Below are 18,645 nucleotides of genomic sequence, written 5' to 3'. Positions count from 1 at the left end.
TCACTTATTATTTTATATTTTATAAATTCAGTTATTTTTGGCTGCGTCGGGTCTTCGTTGCTGCACCCGGGCTTTCTCTAGTTGCGGCGAGCGGGGGCTTCTCTCTGCGGTGGCTTCTCTTGTTGGGCAGCACCGGCTCTAGGCGCGCGGGCTCCGTAGTTGTGGCGCTCGGGCTTAGTTGCTCCGCAGCAGGTGCGAGCTTCCCGGTCCAGGCCTCGAACCCGTGTCCCCTGCATTGGCTGGCGGATTCCTAACCGCTGCGCCAGCAGGGAAGACCCTCACTTCTTCTTTTTACAGTATTGAATAACTATGCGCTTCTCAGCAGTTTTCCTTTTGAACCCCACCCCCACCCCCGCCTCCCCAGCGGAAGAGAAACATCATTTTGACCTCAACTTAACATAGTTTTACTACGGAACATTAATAATATTGTATACACTTTTGTCACCCGGTTGGTGCCTCACTGACATACAGGTAGGCTTGACACACTTTCTTTTTTCTCACAAATTTCCTCTCCTGCCATCCTCCACTCTCACCGCATAAACTCCGAATCCCTCAGTCCCTTGCTTCCCACCGCAACCAGCGTTGCAACCAACGTTGTCTCCCCAGGCCATTCCCACAGCCGGGGTTGCAGAGCATAAAGCACCATCCGAGGGAAACCCCAGACTGCCCCTTGCTGCCTTGTCTCTGCCACTAGGCGTCTTCCCGTCGCACCTTTGCGGCCCTCAGGCAGGAGACGGTTAAGAAGTTTTATGAATGCCACAACTCACCAGCGCTGGCTACTTTTATCAGGGACTAGCAGTGAGCTATGGAATAAACCTTTCAATTGTTCTGGACCTACAAAGTAAATCTCTCCCGTATGACCTCGACGGAGTAACATACATTCTTTCCCTTCTCTGTACGTTTTGTTAGTGAGAAGACCCTCCGACAGTCATCAACTCATTAATACATGTGTTTAGTAAGCACCCCTCACCTCCCCACGCTCATGTGCAGCCCACAATTGCTGCTTCCTGTCTACGCCCACCCCGTCAGTAAACCAAAGGGCCAAGGGATGTACTTTCCACTGTACTTCTTTCCCAGAAAAAGGCCACCTCGGTAGAAACACATTAGCTGACGGATGTGTGAAAACTTGTGTAGCTTTTTGCTCTGAACTTGCTATTTTTTTAGCATTTACACAGCATCTTCACATTTCCAAAGCACTGTACCAACATTTATTAATCCTCACAACACCCCTGTGAGGTAGGTCAATAATTGTCTTTTATGGTAGAGAAATAGGCAGACAGGTCGAGTGAACCTTGTGGTCTGAGGCCACAAGGGCAGCCACTGAAGGGACTGTTCCCGAATCCAGAAGCTACGGCCCTCCACCCCACGTTCACCCACTGGTGGGCATCGCAGGGGCATATTCTCACCAGTGAAGGGGACATGGAGGACAAAACAATCTCTCAGGCAACACAAACATCAACAGTTCAAACGCACTGAGGAACGTCAATAAGAGAGAAACACTGACCCAGCACACCAGTGAGGCAAGAGCCATGCAGCAGAAAAGGCTGGAATCATAGCGACTAGTCCTGAGAACCAGGTAGGTGTTCTTAAAAACGGTTTGGGAAAACAAACTAGGAACGCGGTGGAAGGGTGACCAACTCAGATGCCTGTGGTTTCCACGTGGGAAACAGAGTGTGTGGAAAAATCCAACCACGCAATCTAATTTTAAACTAGAAATAACAATGTTCGTTCACATTAGAAAGGCCAAATATCTGTAATGTAGATACTGACAGTATCCATTTTGTACTGCAACTTTTATTCCAAATATTCCAGCTTTTCCCCCACTGACAAGTGCTGCTCCCTATAGCACTCCTCTTTCTCTCTACATACCAGTCTATACACTGGTGTATGTTGCACGGTTAATTAGCTGAACTAGGGGTGGAATCCTGGAGAGCACAACAGACCATACTCTGTTCCTGTTTTAGAAACAGCTGTCTCTAACCTGTCTCTGCCCAATTCCATCTTATAAGAAGTGCTAAAAGCACACAGAGAAGCAGTTCATTCTTTTGTAAAGTGGTGAACTTGGTTCGATATGCCATTTTAAAAGAAATAAGAAAAAAGAAAAACTAAGACCTGCATTGTAAAAGCATAATATAGGAGTAGACTATAGCTACTCCAAATTTTAGAGTGACCAGAGTTAAAAACTATTACTGTTATCACTGTTTATTTGACAATAGTTCGTTTAGTCTACAAGTTTAAGGCAAACATACTAATGCATTTGCTTTTCTTCAGAAATCATACTTATAAAGATTACGTAAAGTCTGTCCCAAAACTTCTAAGAAACGTTCATTAATTAAAAATAAGTCTCATTAAGATGCTTTACCAGGATACAAGAACTAAGGTGGTGTACAATGCTTTTTTAAAACAAAATTCAAAAAAAGGTAACGGCAATCCTTATCTTGTTTACACAATGTATTTTGAAAGGGTTAAACTTCAGAAATTACTTAAAAGTAAATAAGATTAGCAGCCATAAGGAATACTATTCATAAAATAAGCACAGTTCTAGAGGCTACTTTAAAAAAGGCAGTACTTTGGGCTTCTGAAGAGGAGGAGGGCGCGATGATCATCAACTGTCCGCGGCGCAGGCGCAAGCGCGCAGGTCCCATCATGCAGCCCACAGCACCCGAGGGCGGCACCACGCCATTGTTTCTCAGAAAAAGGGAGAGTAGATGCACTTTGTCAGCTGTTTCTTTTGTTTCCAGTGAGCAGTAAATGTCTAGCATCATTAAGAAAAAAAATAAAATCTGACGGAAGGCAGCCCTTTTTAACTGGAAGGCAGAGTGTGGCTTATGTGTCTCCATTTAACACTGCCAGGCAGTTCTGCAGCAACTGTAGGTTACCCTAAAAAGGGAGGGAAAATAAATGAAGTTCAAACAGTGTGAAAGACTCTTACTGAAAATATACAGTATTAGAAATCAAGTAACTTTACATTTAAGATACCAGAATTTTGAAAAGTCATTTATTATATACAAATAAATGTTTAAAGACGTAAAATTACAGAATTTGTTCCATGCACAGTATTTTCCACATACCAGATTGTTCAGTAAATTTCCGTCTAGACCAATATTAATATTTGGCATGCTCTAGTGAGGGTTATAAAATATGCCCTTTGTATGCAGATTAAACCACTGAGTATGTTCTGACTGTAAGACAGGTTCTTATCACATTCCTTTAGCCATTAAAATATAGCATTAGATTTATAGCACTTTTTATAAAAACAGTAAGATTACATACAGAAGTATTCTATAAAATTCATACCTAAATGTCCATTTGTAAAACATGTGAACTGGTACCCACATTTAGAGACATATAAAGGCAAATTTAAGTATATTTAGATTACGTTAATATATAAACAGGAATGAAGGAAAACCTCCTCCTTAGAGCAGAAAGTCAACTAAAATGTATAAAGAATGATGGAATTAGAAAATGACCATTTGGCGATCATCATCATCATAAACTGATTCAAGCAAAAATCATGAATGGATGCCAAAAGCAGTATGGGACTAAAATGCCAATACTGTAGCCATCAGCTATGTGCAGCTGCATAATGAAAATCTGTTAATTAAAATTAAATAAAAACTCAGTTCCTCAGTTGCATTACCCACATTTCAAGTCTTCAATAGCCACACATGACTAGTGCCAACCACACTGGACAGAACCCAGACTTCCTGATTACAGATTACAGAATATTCCCACCATGGCACGAAGCTGTGCTGATTACAGAATATTCCCACCATGGCACAAAGTTTTATTGGTCGGTGCTGGTTAAGTGATGGGGTATTTAACAGTCTTGGGTACCTCCTCACAGAATACTTCTTAATCCAAAGTATAAAATATCAACTTTGCCACTGTGAAGCCTGCAGACATCACTTTAAGCAAATGATCAAAGTTGTACATTGCCAGTAAGGCAACTGATCAACAGCATGTGCCTCCTCCTGTGTAATGCGCCAAGAAGATCTGACATCACTTCTGGGTGGAATTCCTGTCCGAAGTGCACAACCTAAACCCACTAATTAGACAAACCCAAAGTGAGGGGCATTCTATAGGCCTGTGCTTTAACAGTGTCCAATGTTATGAAATACAAAGATTCAGCAACTTTTCCAAATTACAGAAGTCTAAGAAGACACGTGCACTGAATGCAACACGTTCTCTTGAATTTCCTTTTGCCATTAAGGACATTATTGGGACAACTGGGGAAATGTGAATAAAGGCCTCTGGATTAGATAACAATTATGTTGATATTAATTTCCTCAACTTTATAACTGTACTGAGTATTTAATTACTTGATTTTAGGAAATTCACACTTAAATGTATAAAAGAGAGAAGAAGCATCATATCTGCAGCTTACTCATATGGTTTAAGACAAAAACAGGTGTGTACAGGGGTGTGTGTGAGAGTGTGAGTGTGTGTGTGTAAAGAGAAACGGGGAGGAAGGGAGGGAAAAGGACAAAGCAGATGCGATAATATGCACATTTGGGGAATCTGGGTGAAGAGTATCCAGGAATTCTTTGTACTTTCCTTGCAATGTTCCTGAAAATCTAAAATTAAGTGAAAAATAAACATTAAACATTTTTAGGTGTTCAAGTTACTGTCAATTTTTGGCCAGTATAAGAACAGAACTGTGCCTGTCTACAGTTATGAAATTACCGTCTTAGATATACTTCTTACAGGTATATTCCTCAAGTGGGACCGCTGAGTCACAGGATGCACATTCTGCAGGCTGACACCTGCCCAACTGCCCCTGCCAAAGGTGGACCTAACTCTGCAACTACAGCGGGGTACACAGGGACTCACATCACACCCTCACAGTTGGCTCATCACTTTTTTTTTTTTAACTGCCCATTTCACACATTTTTTACTTCCTTAATAAAGAATCTGAGCCTATTTTCAAGGACACAAAAGTGACCTAACTACCTAGTTAACTAGATTTCAATTATGTGGCAAAGACATATATACCAGTTACAATAAATAAAATCCAAAGTAGTTTCAAACCATCTTGTTGTACATTTAACTATTATTTACTCTTTTTGGAATAATTTATGTGGATCCTGGGTCCAAAATGAGACTTTGTTCAGATTCACAAAGTCATTAAGAAATCTCAGACAACAGAGTAGAGTTGCCCAACCTCAGCACTCCCGACATTTGGGCTGTGTGATCCCTCCTCGTGGGGGCTGTCCGTGTATCGTAGGATACTGAGCAGCACTCCTGGCCTCTACCCACTACACACCAGCAGTGACCCCCCCACCCCCAGATGCGACAACCACAAATGTCTCCAGAAATTGCTAAATGTCTCCTGGGGGGCAAAATCACCACCAGTTAAGAACCACTGGACTAGAAGAGCTATCAGAAATTTGAACACAGAGAACACATTTCAGGAAGAATTTGAAAAAGTACAGAATCTGGAAACCAGAGGCTGACATCAATCTAAAGCAGGGTCAGCAAACTTTTTTTGTAAAGGGTTATTAAACAGTAAACATTTTAGACTTTGAGAGACATTTGGTCTCTGTTTCAACCACTCAACTTTGCTGCAGTAGCATGAAAGCAATCATAGACAAAGCGTAAGTGAATAAGCTTAAGCGAATATGCTTGGCTGTATTCCAATAAACCTTAATAGGTTAAATTTGAGTTTCATACAATTATCACGTCATGAAATATTATTCTTTTGATCTTTTTATAATCATTTAAAAATATGAATGCCATTCCTGGCTCACAGGCTGTACAGAATAGGTTGTAGTTTGTCAACCCCTCCTTAATCTATAACAAAATCCTTGATAGTTTATAAACTCTTTAAAAAGAACAAAAACAGTGAACACTGGAAAACAACACAGGCTCAATAAGAATAAATCATGCCAGGCTTATAAAAACATTTTCCTTTTTTTGGGCCACAATGCATGGCACACAGGATCTTAGTTCCCCGACCAGGGATCAAACCCACGCCTCCTGCAGGGGAAATGCAGAGTCTTAACCACTGGACCACCAGGGAGGTCCATACATTTTCTTCTGACAGGGTTATTAGCCCAGCAAATCAGACAACGTATATCTTGATTTTAATAAGTAACTTGATACTCCTTATGTCCTTCACAGATAAAATGGGAAAAATGGTTGATAATAGTATAAATGAATTCCTAACTATCCAAATAACTATAACCAAAGAATATTAATTAATAAGTTAATATTAATTAGTATAGAAAGAAAGGAACTAAATTTTTTTTGGTGCCACTTACTTTCAAAAGGTAGGTTAACAAATAGTGATTCCTTTAATCCTGATCAACCTTTTAAATCAGAACTTAGATGAAGACATAAAAGGGAGTTCATACAAATTACAAATGTCCATCACTTGACAGGATAAACTAGTATAATAGTCAAATACTATATGATCAAACCCAAGTTTCCAAAAAGATCTCAATGCGCTGGGCTAAGACGAGCAAGCTTAAATCTAACAGACAAACGTGGCCTGCAATTACATTTTTAAAATAAGTGCTCAATAAATGAAAAAGTTCTAGAGAGCCATTGTACAACAACATGAATATACTTAATACTACTTAACTGTACACTTAAAAATCGTTAAGATGGTAAATTTTATGTTATGTGTTTCTTACCACAAAAATGAAAATAATTACTAAAAAAATTACACACACAACCACAGGGCGGAGGTTCAAGAAGTGACTTAGAAAGAGAGAAAAAGTGTGATTATAGCCAAATCAAGCTGGTGAAATATGGCAGTTAAAAAAACCCGTATCTTATACATATAAAACATGCTTGGAGGGGAGGGATAAATTAGGAATTTGGGAGTAACATACACACTACTATATATAAAACAGATAAACAACAAGGACCTACTATATAGCACAGGGAACTATACTCAATATTCTGTAATAACCTCTATGGGAAAAGAATCTGAAAAAGAATATATACATATATATGTATAACTGAATCACTTTGCTGTACACCCGAAACCAACACATTGTAAATCAACTATACTTCAATAAAAAATAAATTAGTTAAAAAAAAATAGAATAAAACATGCTGTAAGAAGAAATGTGAACAATAATCATTCTATGTATGTAAATGTGTTTCCATTTTCAGGTATAATATTTTAAAAGAGTAATGACAGTAGGGCAATAACACAATAAAAATCTTGTTGAGGTGTATGGGATGAAAAATATTTAGCCAAAGGATGTCTGGCATGGAGAAAAGAAGATATATAGAGAATATGAAGGATGTAAATATCTGAAGGGTAAACTGTGAAAGAGGAATTAAACATGTCAAAGTTACACAGAAGTAAATTCGTGCTCATTATAGAGTATACCAAAAATCTCAGTGTAGTTTTAAGCTTTAATAACTTTATACTTATAAATGTTATAAATTTATCACGAAATAACATAAAAGTTTTTAAAAATTCCTTTAATATTTATAGTTTGGGGAATTTTGAATACATTTAAAATTTTCAGTCCCTTTGAAGATGGCAAATGTTAAATAAAATTTTAAGTGATGTTTTTATTAAGTAAGATTTTTTTTTAACAACTAGTCAAAAAATGATACTGTTTTTCCATATTAGGTAATAGAGTTTTGCAAAGCTGACCATTAGAGACATTATAGATATTTTTCTTGTTTAAATTAGATAACCTTTAAAATCCCTCTCAATTTTAAGATTCTCTATTTTAAAAATTAGTATAAAGTTTCATAACTGACTCATTTGTAAATTATGTCACTTAAATTATTAAATCTTTAATATGATACTACCTTTGCATGCTTCAGTTCTAACTCTGCCAGTTCCACTAAATTTTTTCTGAATGCAGCAACTCTTCTTGTCTTAAAATCTATAAGCTCTGTGAACAAAACAAATTAGGATTAACTATTTATATAATAGTCCAAACCATACCTTATGATTAAAGGTTAATATAAGAGTACCTTGTTTTGCAGATTCAGATATTTTTTCAAATTTCTGACAACATAACTGTTGGGACGTTTCAGCCTGCAGAACATCTTTATTTTTTGCTCTTGCTTTATCCAGTGCTTTATTAGCATTTTCATAATCCACTAGTGACCTAGATCTTCGATACAGGAGATCCTATAAAACAGAATGCTTCACGATAATATATGCTGCATGTTTCTAGTAGCTGCCCTCAGCCACCGCCACCCCCATCACCAGAGCTAACACACAGTGAATGCCACATGTCATTCTTCTAAATTTTTTTAGTAACAGCTTTATTGAGATATAATTCAAATCACCACATAACTCACTCATTTATTTATTTTTAAAATTTATATATTTATTTGGTTGTGCCAGATCTTAGTTGCAGCAGGCGGGCTCCTTTGTTGCGGCTCACCAGCTCCTTAGTTGTGGCATGTGAACTCTTAGTTGTGGCATGCATATGGGATCTAGTTCCCTGACCAGGGATCAAACCTGGGCCCCCTGCAATGGGAGCTCAGAGCCTTAACCACTGTGCCACCAGGGGAGTCCCTAACTCACTCATATAAGTGCACGATTCAATGGTTTGTAGTATGCTCAGACAGTTGTGTAACCATCACTAGCCTCAATTTTAGAACATTTTCGTCACCCAAAAAGAAACCAGGTCCTTTAGCAGTCACTCTCCATTTCCTTCCACAACCCCCACCTCCAGCCATGGCAACCATTAATCTGCTTTCTGTCTCTATAGATTTGCCTATTTTGGACATTTCATTAAAAAAGGAATCAGGGGGCTTCCGTGGTGGTGCAGTGGTTGAGAGTCCGCCTGCCGATGCAGGGGACTCTGGTTCGTGCCCCGGTCTGGGAAGATCCCACGTGCCGCGGAGGGGCTGGGCCCGTGAGCCATGGCCGCTGAACCTGCACGTCCGGAGCCTGTGCTCCGCAACGGGAGAGGCCACAACAGTGAGAGGCCTGCGTATCGCAAAAAAAAAAAAAAAAAGTAATCAGGGACTTCCCTGGTGGCGCAGTGGATAAGACTCCACGCTCCCAATGCAGGGGGCCCGGGTTCGATCCCTGGTTAGGGAACTAGATCCCACGTGCATGCCACAACTAAGGCTCCCGCCTGCCGCAACTAAGAAGCCCGCCTGCCGCAACTAAGACCCTTCGCAACCAAATAAATAAATAAAATATTTTAAAAAGGAATCATATAATATGTGGTCTTTTGTATCTGGCCTTTTTTTTTTTTCCTTTTTGGCTGTGCTGCGGCTTGCGGGATCTTAGTTCCCTGACCAGGGATTGAACCTGGGCTTTCAGCAGTGAAAGTGTACAGCCCTAAACACCGTATCGCCAGGGAATTCCCGTGTCTGGCTTTTTCACTTAGCATAAAGTTTCAAGTTCATCCGTTTTATAGCATGAATCAGTACTTCATTCCTTTTATTGCTAAATCATATTTCATTGTATGGACATACCACATTGATTTATCCATTCGTTAGCTGACAGACATTTGGTTTGTTTCCACTTTTTGGCTATTTCATAATAATGCTGTTATGAACATGTGTGTACAAGTTTTTGTGCGGACATGTTTTCACATTTCATTTCTCTTTCATACCTCATTACTTAGGAGTGGAATTACTGGGTCACCTTGTAACTCTATGTTGAATCTTTTGAGAAATTGCCAGATTATTTCCAAAGTAACCGAACCATTTTACATTTTCCCACCAAAACTATATGAGGGGTCCAATTTCTCCACATCCTTGTCAATACTGTTATGTCTTTTTGATTACAGCCACCTAGTAGGTGTGAAGTGATATAGCACTGTGGTTTTAATGTGCATTTCCCTGAGGGCTAAAGATGTTGAGCACCTTTTTACATATTTATTGGCCATTTGTATTATCTTTTTTGTCTTTTGCCCACTTTTTAACTGGACTCTTTGTCTTTTTACTAAGAGTTCTTTATATATTCTGAATACCAGTTGCTTATTAGGGACTTACATGATTTCCAAATATTGGGTTGGTCAGAAAGTTTGTTTGTAACATCTTATGCAAAAGCCAGAATGAACTTTCTGGTCAACCCGATATTTTCTCCTGGTCTGTGGGTTTTTATATTTTTCTCGATAGTTTTTTTTTTTTTTTTTGCGGTACGCAGGCCTCTCACTGTTGTGGCCTCTCCCATTGTGGAGCACAGGCTCTGGACACGCAGGCTCAGCAGTCATGGCTCACAGGCCTAGCCGCTCTGCGGCATGTGGGATTGTCCCAGACTGGGGCATGAACCCGTGTCCCCCGCATTGGCAGGCGGACTCTCAACCACTGCGTCACCAGGGAAGCCCTCGATAGTGTTTTTGATACAAAAAACTTTAAACAGAAGTTTTTAAAATTTTAATAAAGTCCAATTTATTATTTTTATTTGGTTGGTATGCTTCTGGTTATGGCTAAGAAATCAATGCCTAATTAAGGCAATCAAGAAGATTTATGTTTATGTTTTCTTCTAAAAATGTTATAGTTTTAGCTCTTACATTTAGACCTTTGATCCATTTTGAGTAAATTTTCTATCCATGGTGTGAGGAAGGTCCAACTTTATTCTTTTTCATGTGACCATTCAGTTGTCCCAGTACCTTTCATTGAAAGTCTATTATTTTCCTCACTATATTGTCCCAGCACTCTGTCAAAAATCAACTGACTGTTTCGTCAGCAAAATAGGAATAGAAGTAACACTCTCAACTTGATCAAGAACATCTACAAAAAACCTACAGCTAACATCATACTTAATAGTGAAAAACTAGAAGCTTTCCCACTAATATCAGGAACAACACACGGATGTCCCATCTCACCACTCTTTCTCAATATTGTACTGTAGGTCCTAGCTAATGCAATAAGAAAAAGAAATAAAAAGTATACAGATTGGAAAGGAAGAAACAAAACTGTCTTTTGTTTACAGATGCCAGATAACAAGACTGTTTATATAGAAAAACTCCTGGAATTAATAAATGAGTATAATAAAGTTTTACAAGAGAACATCAGTATACAAAAGTAGATTGCTTTCTTGTATACCAGCAATGAACAAGTGAAATTTGAAATTAAAAACACAATACCATTTACATTAATTAGCACTCCAGAGAATGAAATACTTAGGTATTAATCTAACAAAGCATGTACAACTTTTGAGGAAAACTACAAAACTTGGATAAAAGAAATCAAAGAACTAAATAAATGGAGAGATATTCCATGTTCATGGATAGGGAGACTCAATATTGTCAAAATCAGTTCTTTCCAAATTGATCTATGGATTCAACATAATTCCAATCAAAATCCTGGCAAGTTATTTTGTAGACATCAACCAATTGATTCTAAAGTTTGTGTGGAAATGCAAAAGACACAGAGTAACACAACAGTGAAGGAGAAGAACTAAGTCAGAGGACTGACACTATCTACTTTAAACCTTTCTATAAAGCTACAGTAATCTAGACAGTGTGGTACTGGTCAAAGAACAGACAAATAGATCAATACAACAGAATAGAGAGCCCAGCACTAGACTCACACAAATACAGACAACTGATCTTTTGACAGAGGAGCAAAAGCAATACAATGGAGAAAAGATAATCTTTTCAACAAATGGTGCTGGGAAACCTGGATATCCACATGCAAAGAAACGAATTTATACACAGCCCTTACACCCTTCATGAAAATTAACTCAATGGATCATAGACCTAAATGTAAAATGCAAAACACAGGAGAAAATCCACATGACCTTGCACGTGGTGATAACTTTTTAGATACAACACCAAAGGGATGATCCAAGAAAGAAATAATTGGTAAGTTGGACTTCTTTAAAATTAAAAATTGCTGGGACTTCCCTGGTGGCACAGTGGTTAAGAATCCGCCTGCCAAGGCAGGCAACATGGCTTCGAGCCCTGGTCCGGGAAGATCCCACATGCCACAGAGCAACTAAGCCTGTGCGCCACAACTACTGAGCCTGCGCTCTACAGCCCGTGAGCCACAACTACTGAGCCTGTGTGCCATAACTATGGAAAGCCCACGTGCCCTAGAGCCTGTGTGTCACAACTACTGAGCCCATGTGCCACAACTACTGAAGCATGCGCGCTCTAGGGCCCATGTGCTGTAACTACTGAGTCTGCGTGCTGCAACTACTGAAGCCCGCGCACTTAGAGCTCACGTTCTGCAACAAGTGAAGCCACCGCAATGAGGAGCCTGTGCACTGCAACAAAGAGTAGCCCCCTGGGGCTTCCCTGGTGGCGCAGTGGTTGAGAGTCCGCCTGCCGATGCAGGGGACGCGGGTTCGTGCCCCGGTCTGGGAGGATCCCACATGCTGCGGAGCAGCTGGGCCCGTGAGCCATGGCCACTGGGCCTGCGCATCTGGGGTCTGTGCTCTGCAATGGGAGAGGCCACGGCAGTGAGAGGCCTGTGTACCGCAAAAAAAAAAAAAACAAAAAGTAGCCCCTACTTGCCACAACTAGAGAAAGCCTACGCGCAGCAACAAAGACCCAACACAGCCAAAAATAAATAAATACATAAAATTAAAGGAAGAAAATAAAATAAAATAAAAAATGTCTGCTCAGCAAAAGACAGTGTCAAGAAGACAAGCCACCAGACCAAGAAAAATTTTTTACAAGATATTTGATAAAAAGGACTGCTGTCCAAAATACACAAAGAACTCTTAAAACTTAACCACCAAAGTAAAGAATCGGCCATAGACCTTTTTTTTCAAGACAGACACCTCACCAAAGAAGACACAGAGGTGGCATATAATAAGCTTGTGAAAAGATGCTTCACATCAAATGTCATCACGAAAATGCAAATTAAAACGACATACCTCTACACACCTTGTTAGAATGGCCAAAATCTACAATTCTGACAATACCAAATGCTGGTGAGGATGTTAAGCAACAGGAACTCTCATTCATTGCTGGTGAGAATGCAATGATATAGGCACTTTGGAAGACAGTTAGAACTAAACATACTCTTATCATACGATCTAGTGATTGTGCTCCTTGCTATTTATTACTCAAAGGAGTTGAAAACTTATGTTCACACAAAAACCTGCACACTGATGTTTACAGCAGCTGTACTGATAATTGCCAAAACTTAGAAGCAACCAAGATGTCCTTCAGTAGGTCAGTGGATAAATAAACTTGATATACCAAGGCAACAGAATGTTATTAAGTGCTAAAGAGAAATGAGCTATCAAGCCATGAAAAGACATAGAGGAAACTTAAATGCACATTACTAAGTGAAGAAGCCAATATGAAAAGACCCAACTATATGACATTTTGGAAAAGGCAAAACTATGAAAGCAATTAAAAAATCAACAGAGGTTAGGAGGAAGGTGAGTGAATAGATGGAACACAGGATTTCTGGGGCAGTAAAATTATTCTGTAAAATCAAGCCTCGGTAAGCCTCAGTAAATTTAAGAAAATTGAAAAAGAAAAACAGCTGAAAGAAAATTGAAATTGTATCAAGTATCTTTTCTGACCACAACACTATGAGACTAGATTTCAATTACAGGAAAAAAACTGTAAAAAATACAAACACATGGAGGCTAAACAATACGCTACTAAATAACCAAGAAATCACTGAAGAAATCAAACAGGAAATCAAAAAATACCTAGAAACAAATGACAATGAAAACATGATGACCCCAAACCTATGGGATACAGCAAAAGCAGTTCTAAGAGGGAAATTTATAGCAATACAATCCTACCTCAAGAAACAAGAAAAATCTCAAATAAACAACCTAAACTTACACTTAAAGCTATTAGAGAAAAGAACAAAAAAACCTCAAAGTTAGCAGAAGGAAAGAATTCATAAAGATTAGATAAGAAATAAATGAAAAAGAAATGAAGGAAACAATAGCAAAGATCAATAAAACTAAAAGCTGGTTCTTTGAGAAGATAAACAAAATTGATAAACCATTAGCCAGATTCATCAAGAAAAAAAGGAAGACTCAAATCAACAGAGTTAGAAATGAAAAAGGAGAAGTAACAACTGACACTGCAGAAATATGAAGGATCATGAGAGATTACTACAAGCAACTCTATGCCAATAAAATGGACAACCTGGCAGAAATGGACAAATTCTTAGAAAAGTACAAGCTTCCAAGACTGAACCAGGAAGAAACAGAAAATATGAACAGAACAATCACAAGCACTGAAACTGAAACTGATTAAAAATCTTCCACCAAAAAAAAAAAAAAAACAAAAAAAATAAAAACTTCCACCAAACAAAAGCCCAGGACCAGATGGCTTCACAGGTGAATTCTATCGAATATTTAGAGAAGAGCTAACATCTATCCTTCTCAAACTCTTCCAAAATACAGCAGAAAAAGGAACACTCCCAAACTCATTCTACGAGGTCACAAATACCCTGATACCAAAACCAAAGATGTCACAAAAAAACCTACAGGCCAGTGTTAGTGATGAACATAGATGCAAAAATCCTCAACAAAATAATAGCAAACAGAATCCAACAGCACATTAAAAGGTTCACACACCATGATCAAGTGGGGTTTATCCCAGCAATGCAAGGATTCTTCAATATATGCAAATCAATGTGATACACCATAGTAACAAATTAAAGGATAAAAACCATATGATAATCTTAACAGATGCAGAAAAAGCTTTCGACAAAATTCAACACTCATTTATGATAAAACTCTCCAGAAAGTGGGCATAGAGGGAACCTACCTCAACATAATAAAGGCCATATGTGACAAACCCACAGCCAACATCATTCTCAATGGTGAAAAACTGAAACCATTTCCTCTAAGATCAGGAACAAGACAAGGGAGCTGGGGCTTCCCTGGTGGCGCAGTGGTTCAGAATCTGCCTGCCAATGCAGGGGACATGGGTTCGAGCCCTGGTTTGGGAAGATCCCACATGCCGCGGAGCAACTAGGCCCGTGAGCCACAACTATTGAGCCTGCGTGTCTGGAGCCTGTGCTCCGCAACAAGAGAGGCCACGATAGTGACAGGCCCGCAGACTGCGATGAAGAGTGGCCCCCCGCTTGCCACAACTAGAGAAAGCCCTTGCACAGAAACGAAGACCCAACACAGTCAAAAATAAAAAAATAACAAAAAACATTGAAATAAATCACATTTCACTTAAAAAAAAAAAAAAAAGACAAGGGAGCCCACTCTCACCTCTATTATTCAACATAGTTTTGGAAGTTTTAGGCACGGCAATCAGAGAAGAAAAAGAAATAAAAGGAATCCAAATCGGAAAAGAAGCAGCAAAACTGTTACTGTTTGCAGATGACATGATACTATACACAGAGAATCCTAAAGATGCTACCAGAAAACCACTAGAACTAATCAATGAATTTGGTAAAATAGCAGGATACAAAATTAATGCACAGAAATCTCTTGCATTCCTATACACTAATGATGAAAAATCTGAAAGAGAAATTAAGGAAACACTCCCATTTACCACTGCAACAAAAAGAATAAAATACCTAGGAATAAACCTACCTAAGGAGGCGAAAGACTTGTACTCAGAAAACTATAAGACACTGATGAAAGAAATCAAGGACGATACAAACAGATGGAGAGATATACCACGTTCTTGGAGTGGAAGAATCAACATCATGAAAATGACTATATTACCCAAAGCAATCTACAGATTCAATGCAATCCCTATCAAACTACCAATGGCATTTTTCACAGAAGTAGAACAAAAAATTTTACAATTTGTATGGAAACACAGAAGACCCTGAATAGCCAAGGCAATCCTGAGAAAGAAAAACGGAGCTGGAGGAATCAGGCTCCCTGACTTCAGACTATACCACAAAGCTACAGTAATCAAGACAGTATGGTACTGGCACAAAAACAGAAATATAGATCAACGGAACAGGATAGAAAGCCCAGAGATAAACCCACTCACATATGGTCACTTTATCTTTGACAAAGGAGGCAAGAACATATACAATGGTGAAAAGACAGCCTCTTCAATAAATGGTGCTGGGAAAACTGGACAGCTACAGGTAAAACAATGAAATTAGAACACTTCCTAACACCATACACAAAAATAAACTCAAAATGGATTAAAGACCTAAATGTAAGGCCAGACACTATAAAACTCTTAGAGGAAAACATAGGCAGAACACTCTATGACATAAATCACGGCAAGATCCTTTTTGACCCACCTCTTAGAGAAATGGAAATAAAACCAAAAATGGGATCTAATGAAACTTAAAAGCTTTTGCACAGCAAAGGAAACCATCAACGAGATGAAAAGGCAACACCTGGAATACGAGAAAATATTTGCAAACGAAGCAAGTGACAAAGGATTAATCTCCAAAATATACAAGCAGCTCATGCAGCTCAATATCAAAAAAACCCCAAAAAACCCAATCCAAAAATGGACAGAAGTCCTAAACAGACACTTCTCCAAAGAAGATATAGATTGCCAACAAACACATGAAAGGATGCTCAACGTCACTAATCATTAAAGAAAAGCAAATCAAAACCACAATGAGGTATCGCCTCATACTGGTCAGAATGGCCATCATCAAAAAATCTACAAACAATAAATGCTGGAGAGGGTGTGGAGAAAAGGGAACCCTCTTGCACTGTTGGTGGGAATGTAATTGATACAGCCACTATGGAGAGCAGTATGTAGGTTCCTTAAAAAACTAAAAATAGAACTACCATATGACCCAGCAATCCCATGATTAGATGGGATTGTCAATTTATAAATTAACATGGAATTTGGAATATTTGAGCCACTAACTTTTCAGTGCTTTTTAGATGTTTTTATTAAACTTTTTTTTGATTAGTAAGAGTTTTAGTTTTGCACATAGATTTCCAAAAGGAAACTTGAGATGCCTTAAAATAAAACATACTTCTCTGTTTTATGGCTCTCTCACCCTCAATAGAGGACTTAGATAGACAAAATTAGGAATCCTTTAGCTGTACAACTGTTATTTGGGGGTTTTACTTTTGTTTTTGCAGGTATTTCACCTGACTAAATATACCAAATTCAATTAAAAAAAATTTCTAGACAAATTCTATCAGGAGTTTATAGAGGAAACATTTATGTGGGGTTCCCTGACCTACAATTTATAAAAGGAGAAAAAAAAATCATACTTAAAAATACAATTAAAATCAAGAGATAAGTCATCTTTAACAATCTTAAGTCTAACAACCTCTAAGGAGATGATGGCTTTTGTAAAGCAGTCCATTTAAAAAAAAAGAATAGTTACCTTAGCAGCTTGAGATTCTCTTAAGTAATATTTTAAAAGGTCAGAAAGTTTGAGGTCCTCATCAGCTGACACTCGGGCTTCTATTTTCTGAAAAAGGGGAAAAAATTGGGTATTTAATCAGTACTTACATTCTATACTCAGTGTTTTCTTTCTTAATTATTGTAAAAATATTAGTTATAAATAACTACAGTATCAATTCCTATTTAAACTAAGTTTCCTTTCCTTCTCTTTTGTTAGTCTGTTAGTTTTTTTTTTGTAACTGACAAAAAAATGAACAGATTAGTGAATTTACGGAAGGATTCTATATTTGACTCAAGTTCTTGGCTGTAATGAGTTTCAATATCATATTTCAGGTTCACCTGTATTTTTCTCTCTATGCATTTCAATGGCAATTGATATGTACACATGATTATAAAGTAATAGAGGCTGGCAACAGCAGTAGACTAGGTAATTCAAACCAATCCTTCTGCTGTGGACAACCAGAAAACAATTTTAAAACATTAAGTCTGACTAAAAAGATGAGAACTCGGGACTTCCTTGGTGGTCCAGTGGTTAAGAATCTGCCTTCCAATGCAGGGGACAAGGGTTCAATCCCTGGGCGGGGAACTAAGATCCCACATGCCACGGGGCAACTAAGCCCACGTGCCACAACTACAGAGCCCACACGCTCTGGAGCCCGTGCGCCACAACTAGAGAGAAGTCTGCATCACAACTAGAAAGAAGCCCACATGCCACAACTAGAGAGAAGTCTGTGCACCGCGACGAAGAGCCCATGCCCTGGAGCCTGCAGCACCACAACGAGCAAGAAGCCCATGTGCTACAACTAGAGAGAAGCCGGCCTGCGCTACGATGAGCCCACATACCACAACAAAAGATCCTGTGTGCCGCAATCAAGACCCAACGCAGCCAAAAATAAATAAAGTAAATAAATAAAAACAAGGATGATTTAAAAAAAAAAGAAAAATAAAAAAGAAAAAGATGAGAACTCTTCATTCAGTCTGGAGAGACAGAGAATAAAGAAGAATGTATCATGTCAACCAAATACAATGTGGGAACCTTGTTTGGATCCCGATTCAAACAAAGTCCACCGTAAAAAGCCATTTATGAGACAACTGGGAACATTTTCTATACTAGATATTGATGACAGTATGGAGAATCACTGATAATCATATTGGTACATTAAAAATTTTTTTTAAAAATATTTATTTATTTGGCTGTGCCAGGTCTTAGTTGCATTATGCAGGATCTTTTTTGCCAAGTGCAGGATTTTTACTTGAGGCATGCAAACTCTTAGTTAAGGCATCTGGGATCTAGTTCCCAGACCAGGGATTGAACCCCAGCCCCTTGAATTGGGAGCGTGGAGTCTTACCCATTGGACCACCAGGGAAGTCCTGGTACGTTAAAATTGATTCTTATCTTTAAAAAAGAGAGAGAGAAATGTGCACAAAGGGCAAAAAACAATAAACATGGACTTCTGGGAATAAA

At 38.6% G+C, this 18,645-nt stretch overlaps 1 protein-coding gene across 2 annotated transcripts in view; it reads right to left on the bottom strand.

Moving 5' to 3' along the window:
* Window positions 1-1,195: 1,195 nt before the first annotated feature.
* Window positions 1,196-18,645, bottom strand: part of SNX6 (sorting nexin 6) — a 54,645-nt gene continuing 37,195 nt past the window's right edge. The window contains exons 11-14 of one of the 2 annotated variants that reach the window (XM_082647926.1): window positions 17,161-17,247; window positions 7,951-8,110; window positions 7,783-7,868; window positions 1,196-2,880 (exon numbers count right to left, since the gene is read on the bottom strand). In XM_082647926.1, coding sequence (XP_082504052.1) covers window positions 2,827-2,880; window positions 7,783-7,868; window positions 7,951-8,110; window positions 17,161-17,247 — 387 coding nt within the window. In that variant the 3' untranslated portion in view covers window positions 1,196-2,826. The remainder of the gene's footprint in view (window positions 2,881-7,782; window positions 7,869-7,950; window positions 8,111-17,160; window positions 17,248-18,645) is intronic. The other variant, XM_082647927.1, reaches the window with a different exon arrangement.

The sequence above is a fragment of the Grampus griseus genome, assembly GCF_964374135.1.
Source record: "Grampus griseus genome assembly, chromosome: 2".
In the NCBI taxonomy this organism is placed as follows: Eukaryota; Metazoa; Chordata; class Mammalia; order Artiodactyla; family Delphinidae; genus Grampus; species Grampus griseus.
The sequence above is the reverse complement of the archived record's forward strand: the minus strand, read 5'-3'. Positions and strand labels throughout refer to the sequence as shown.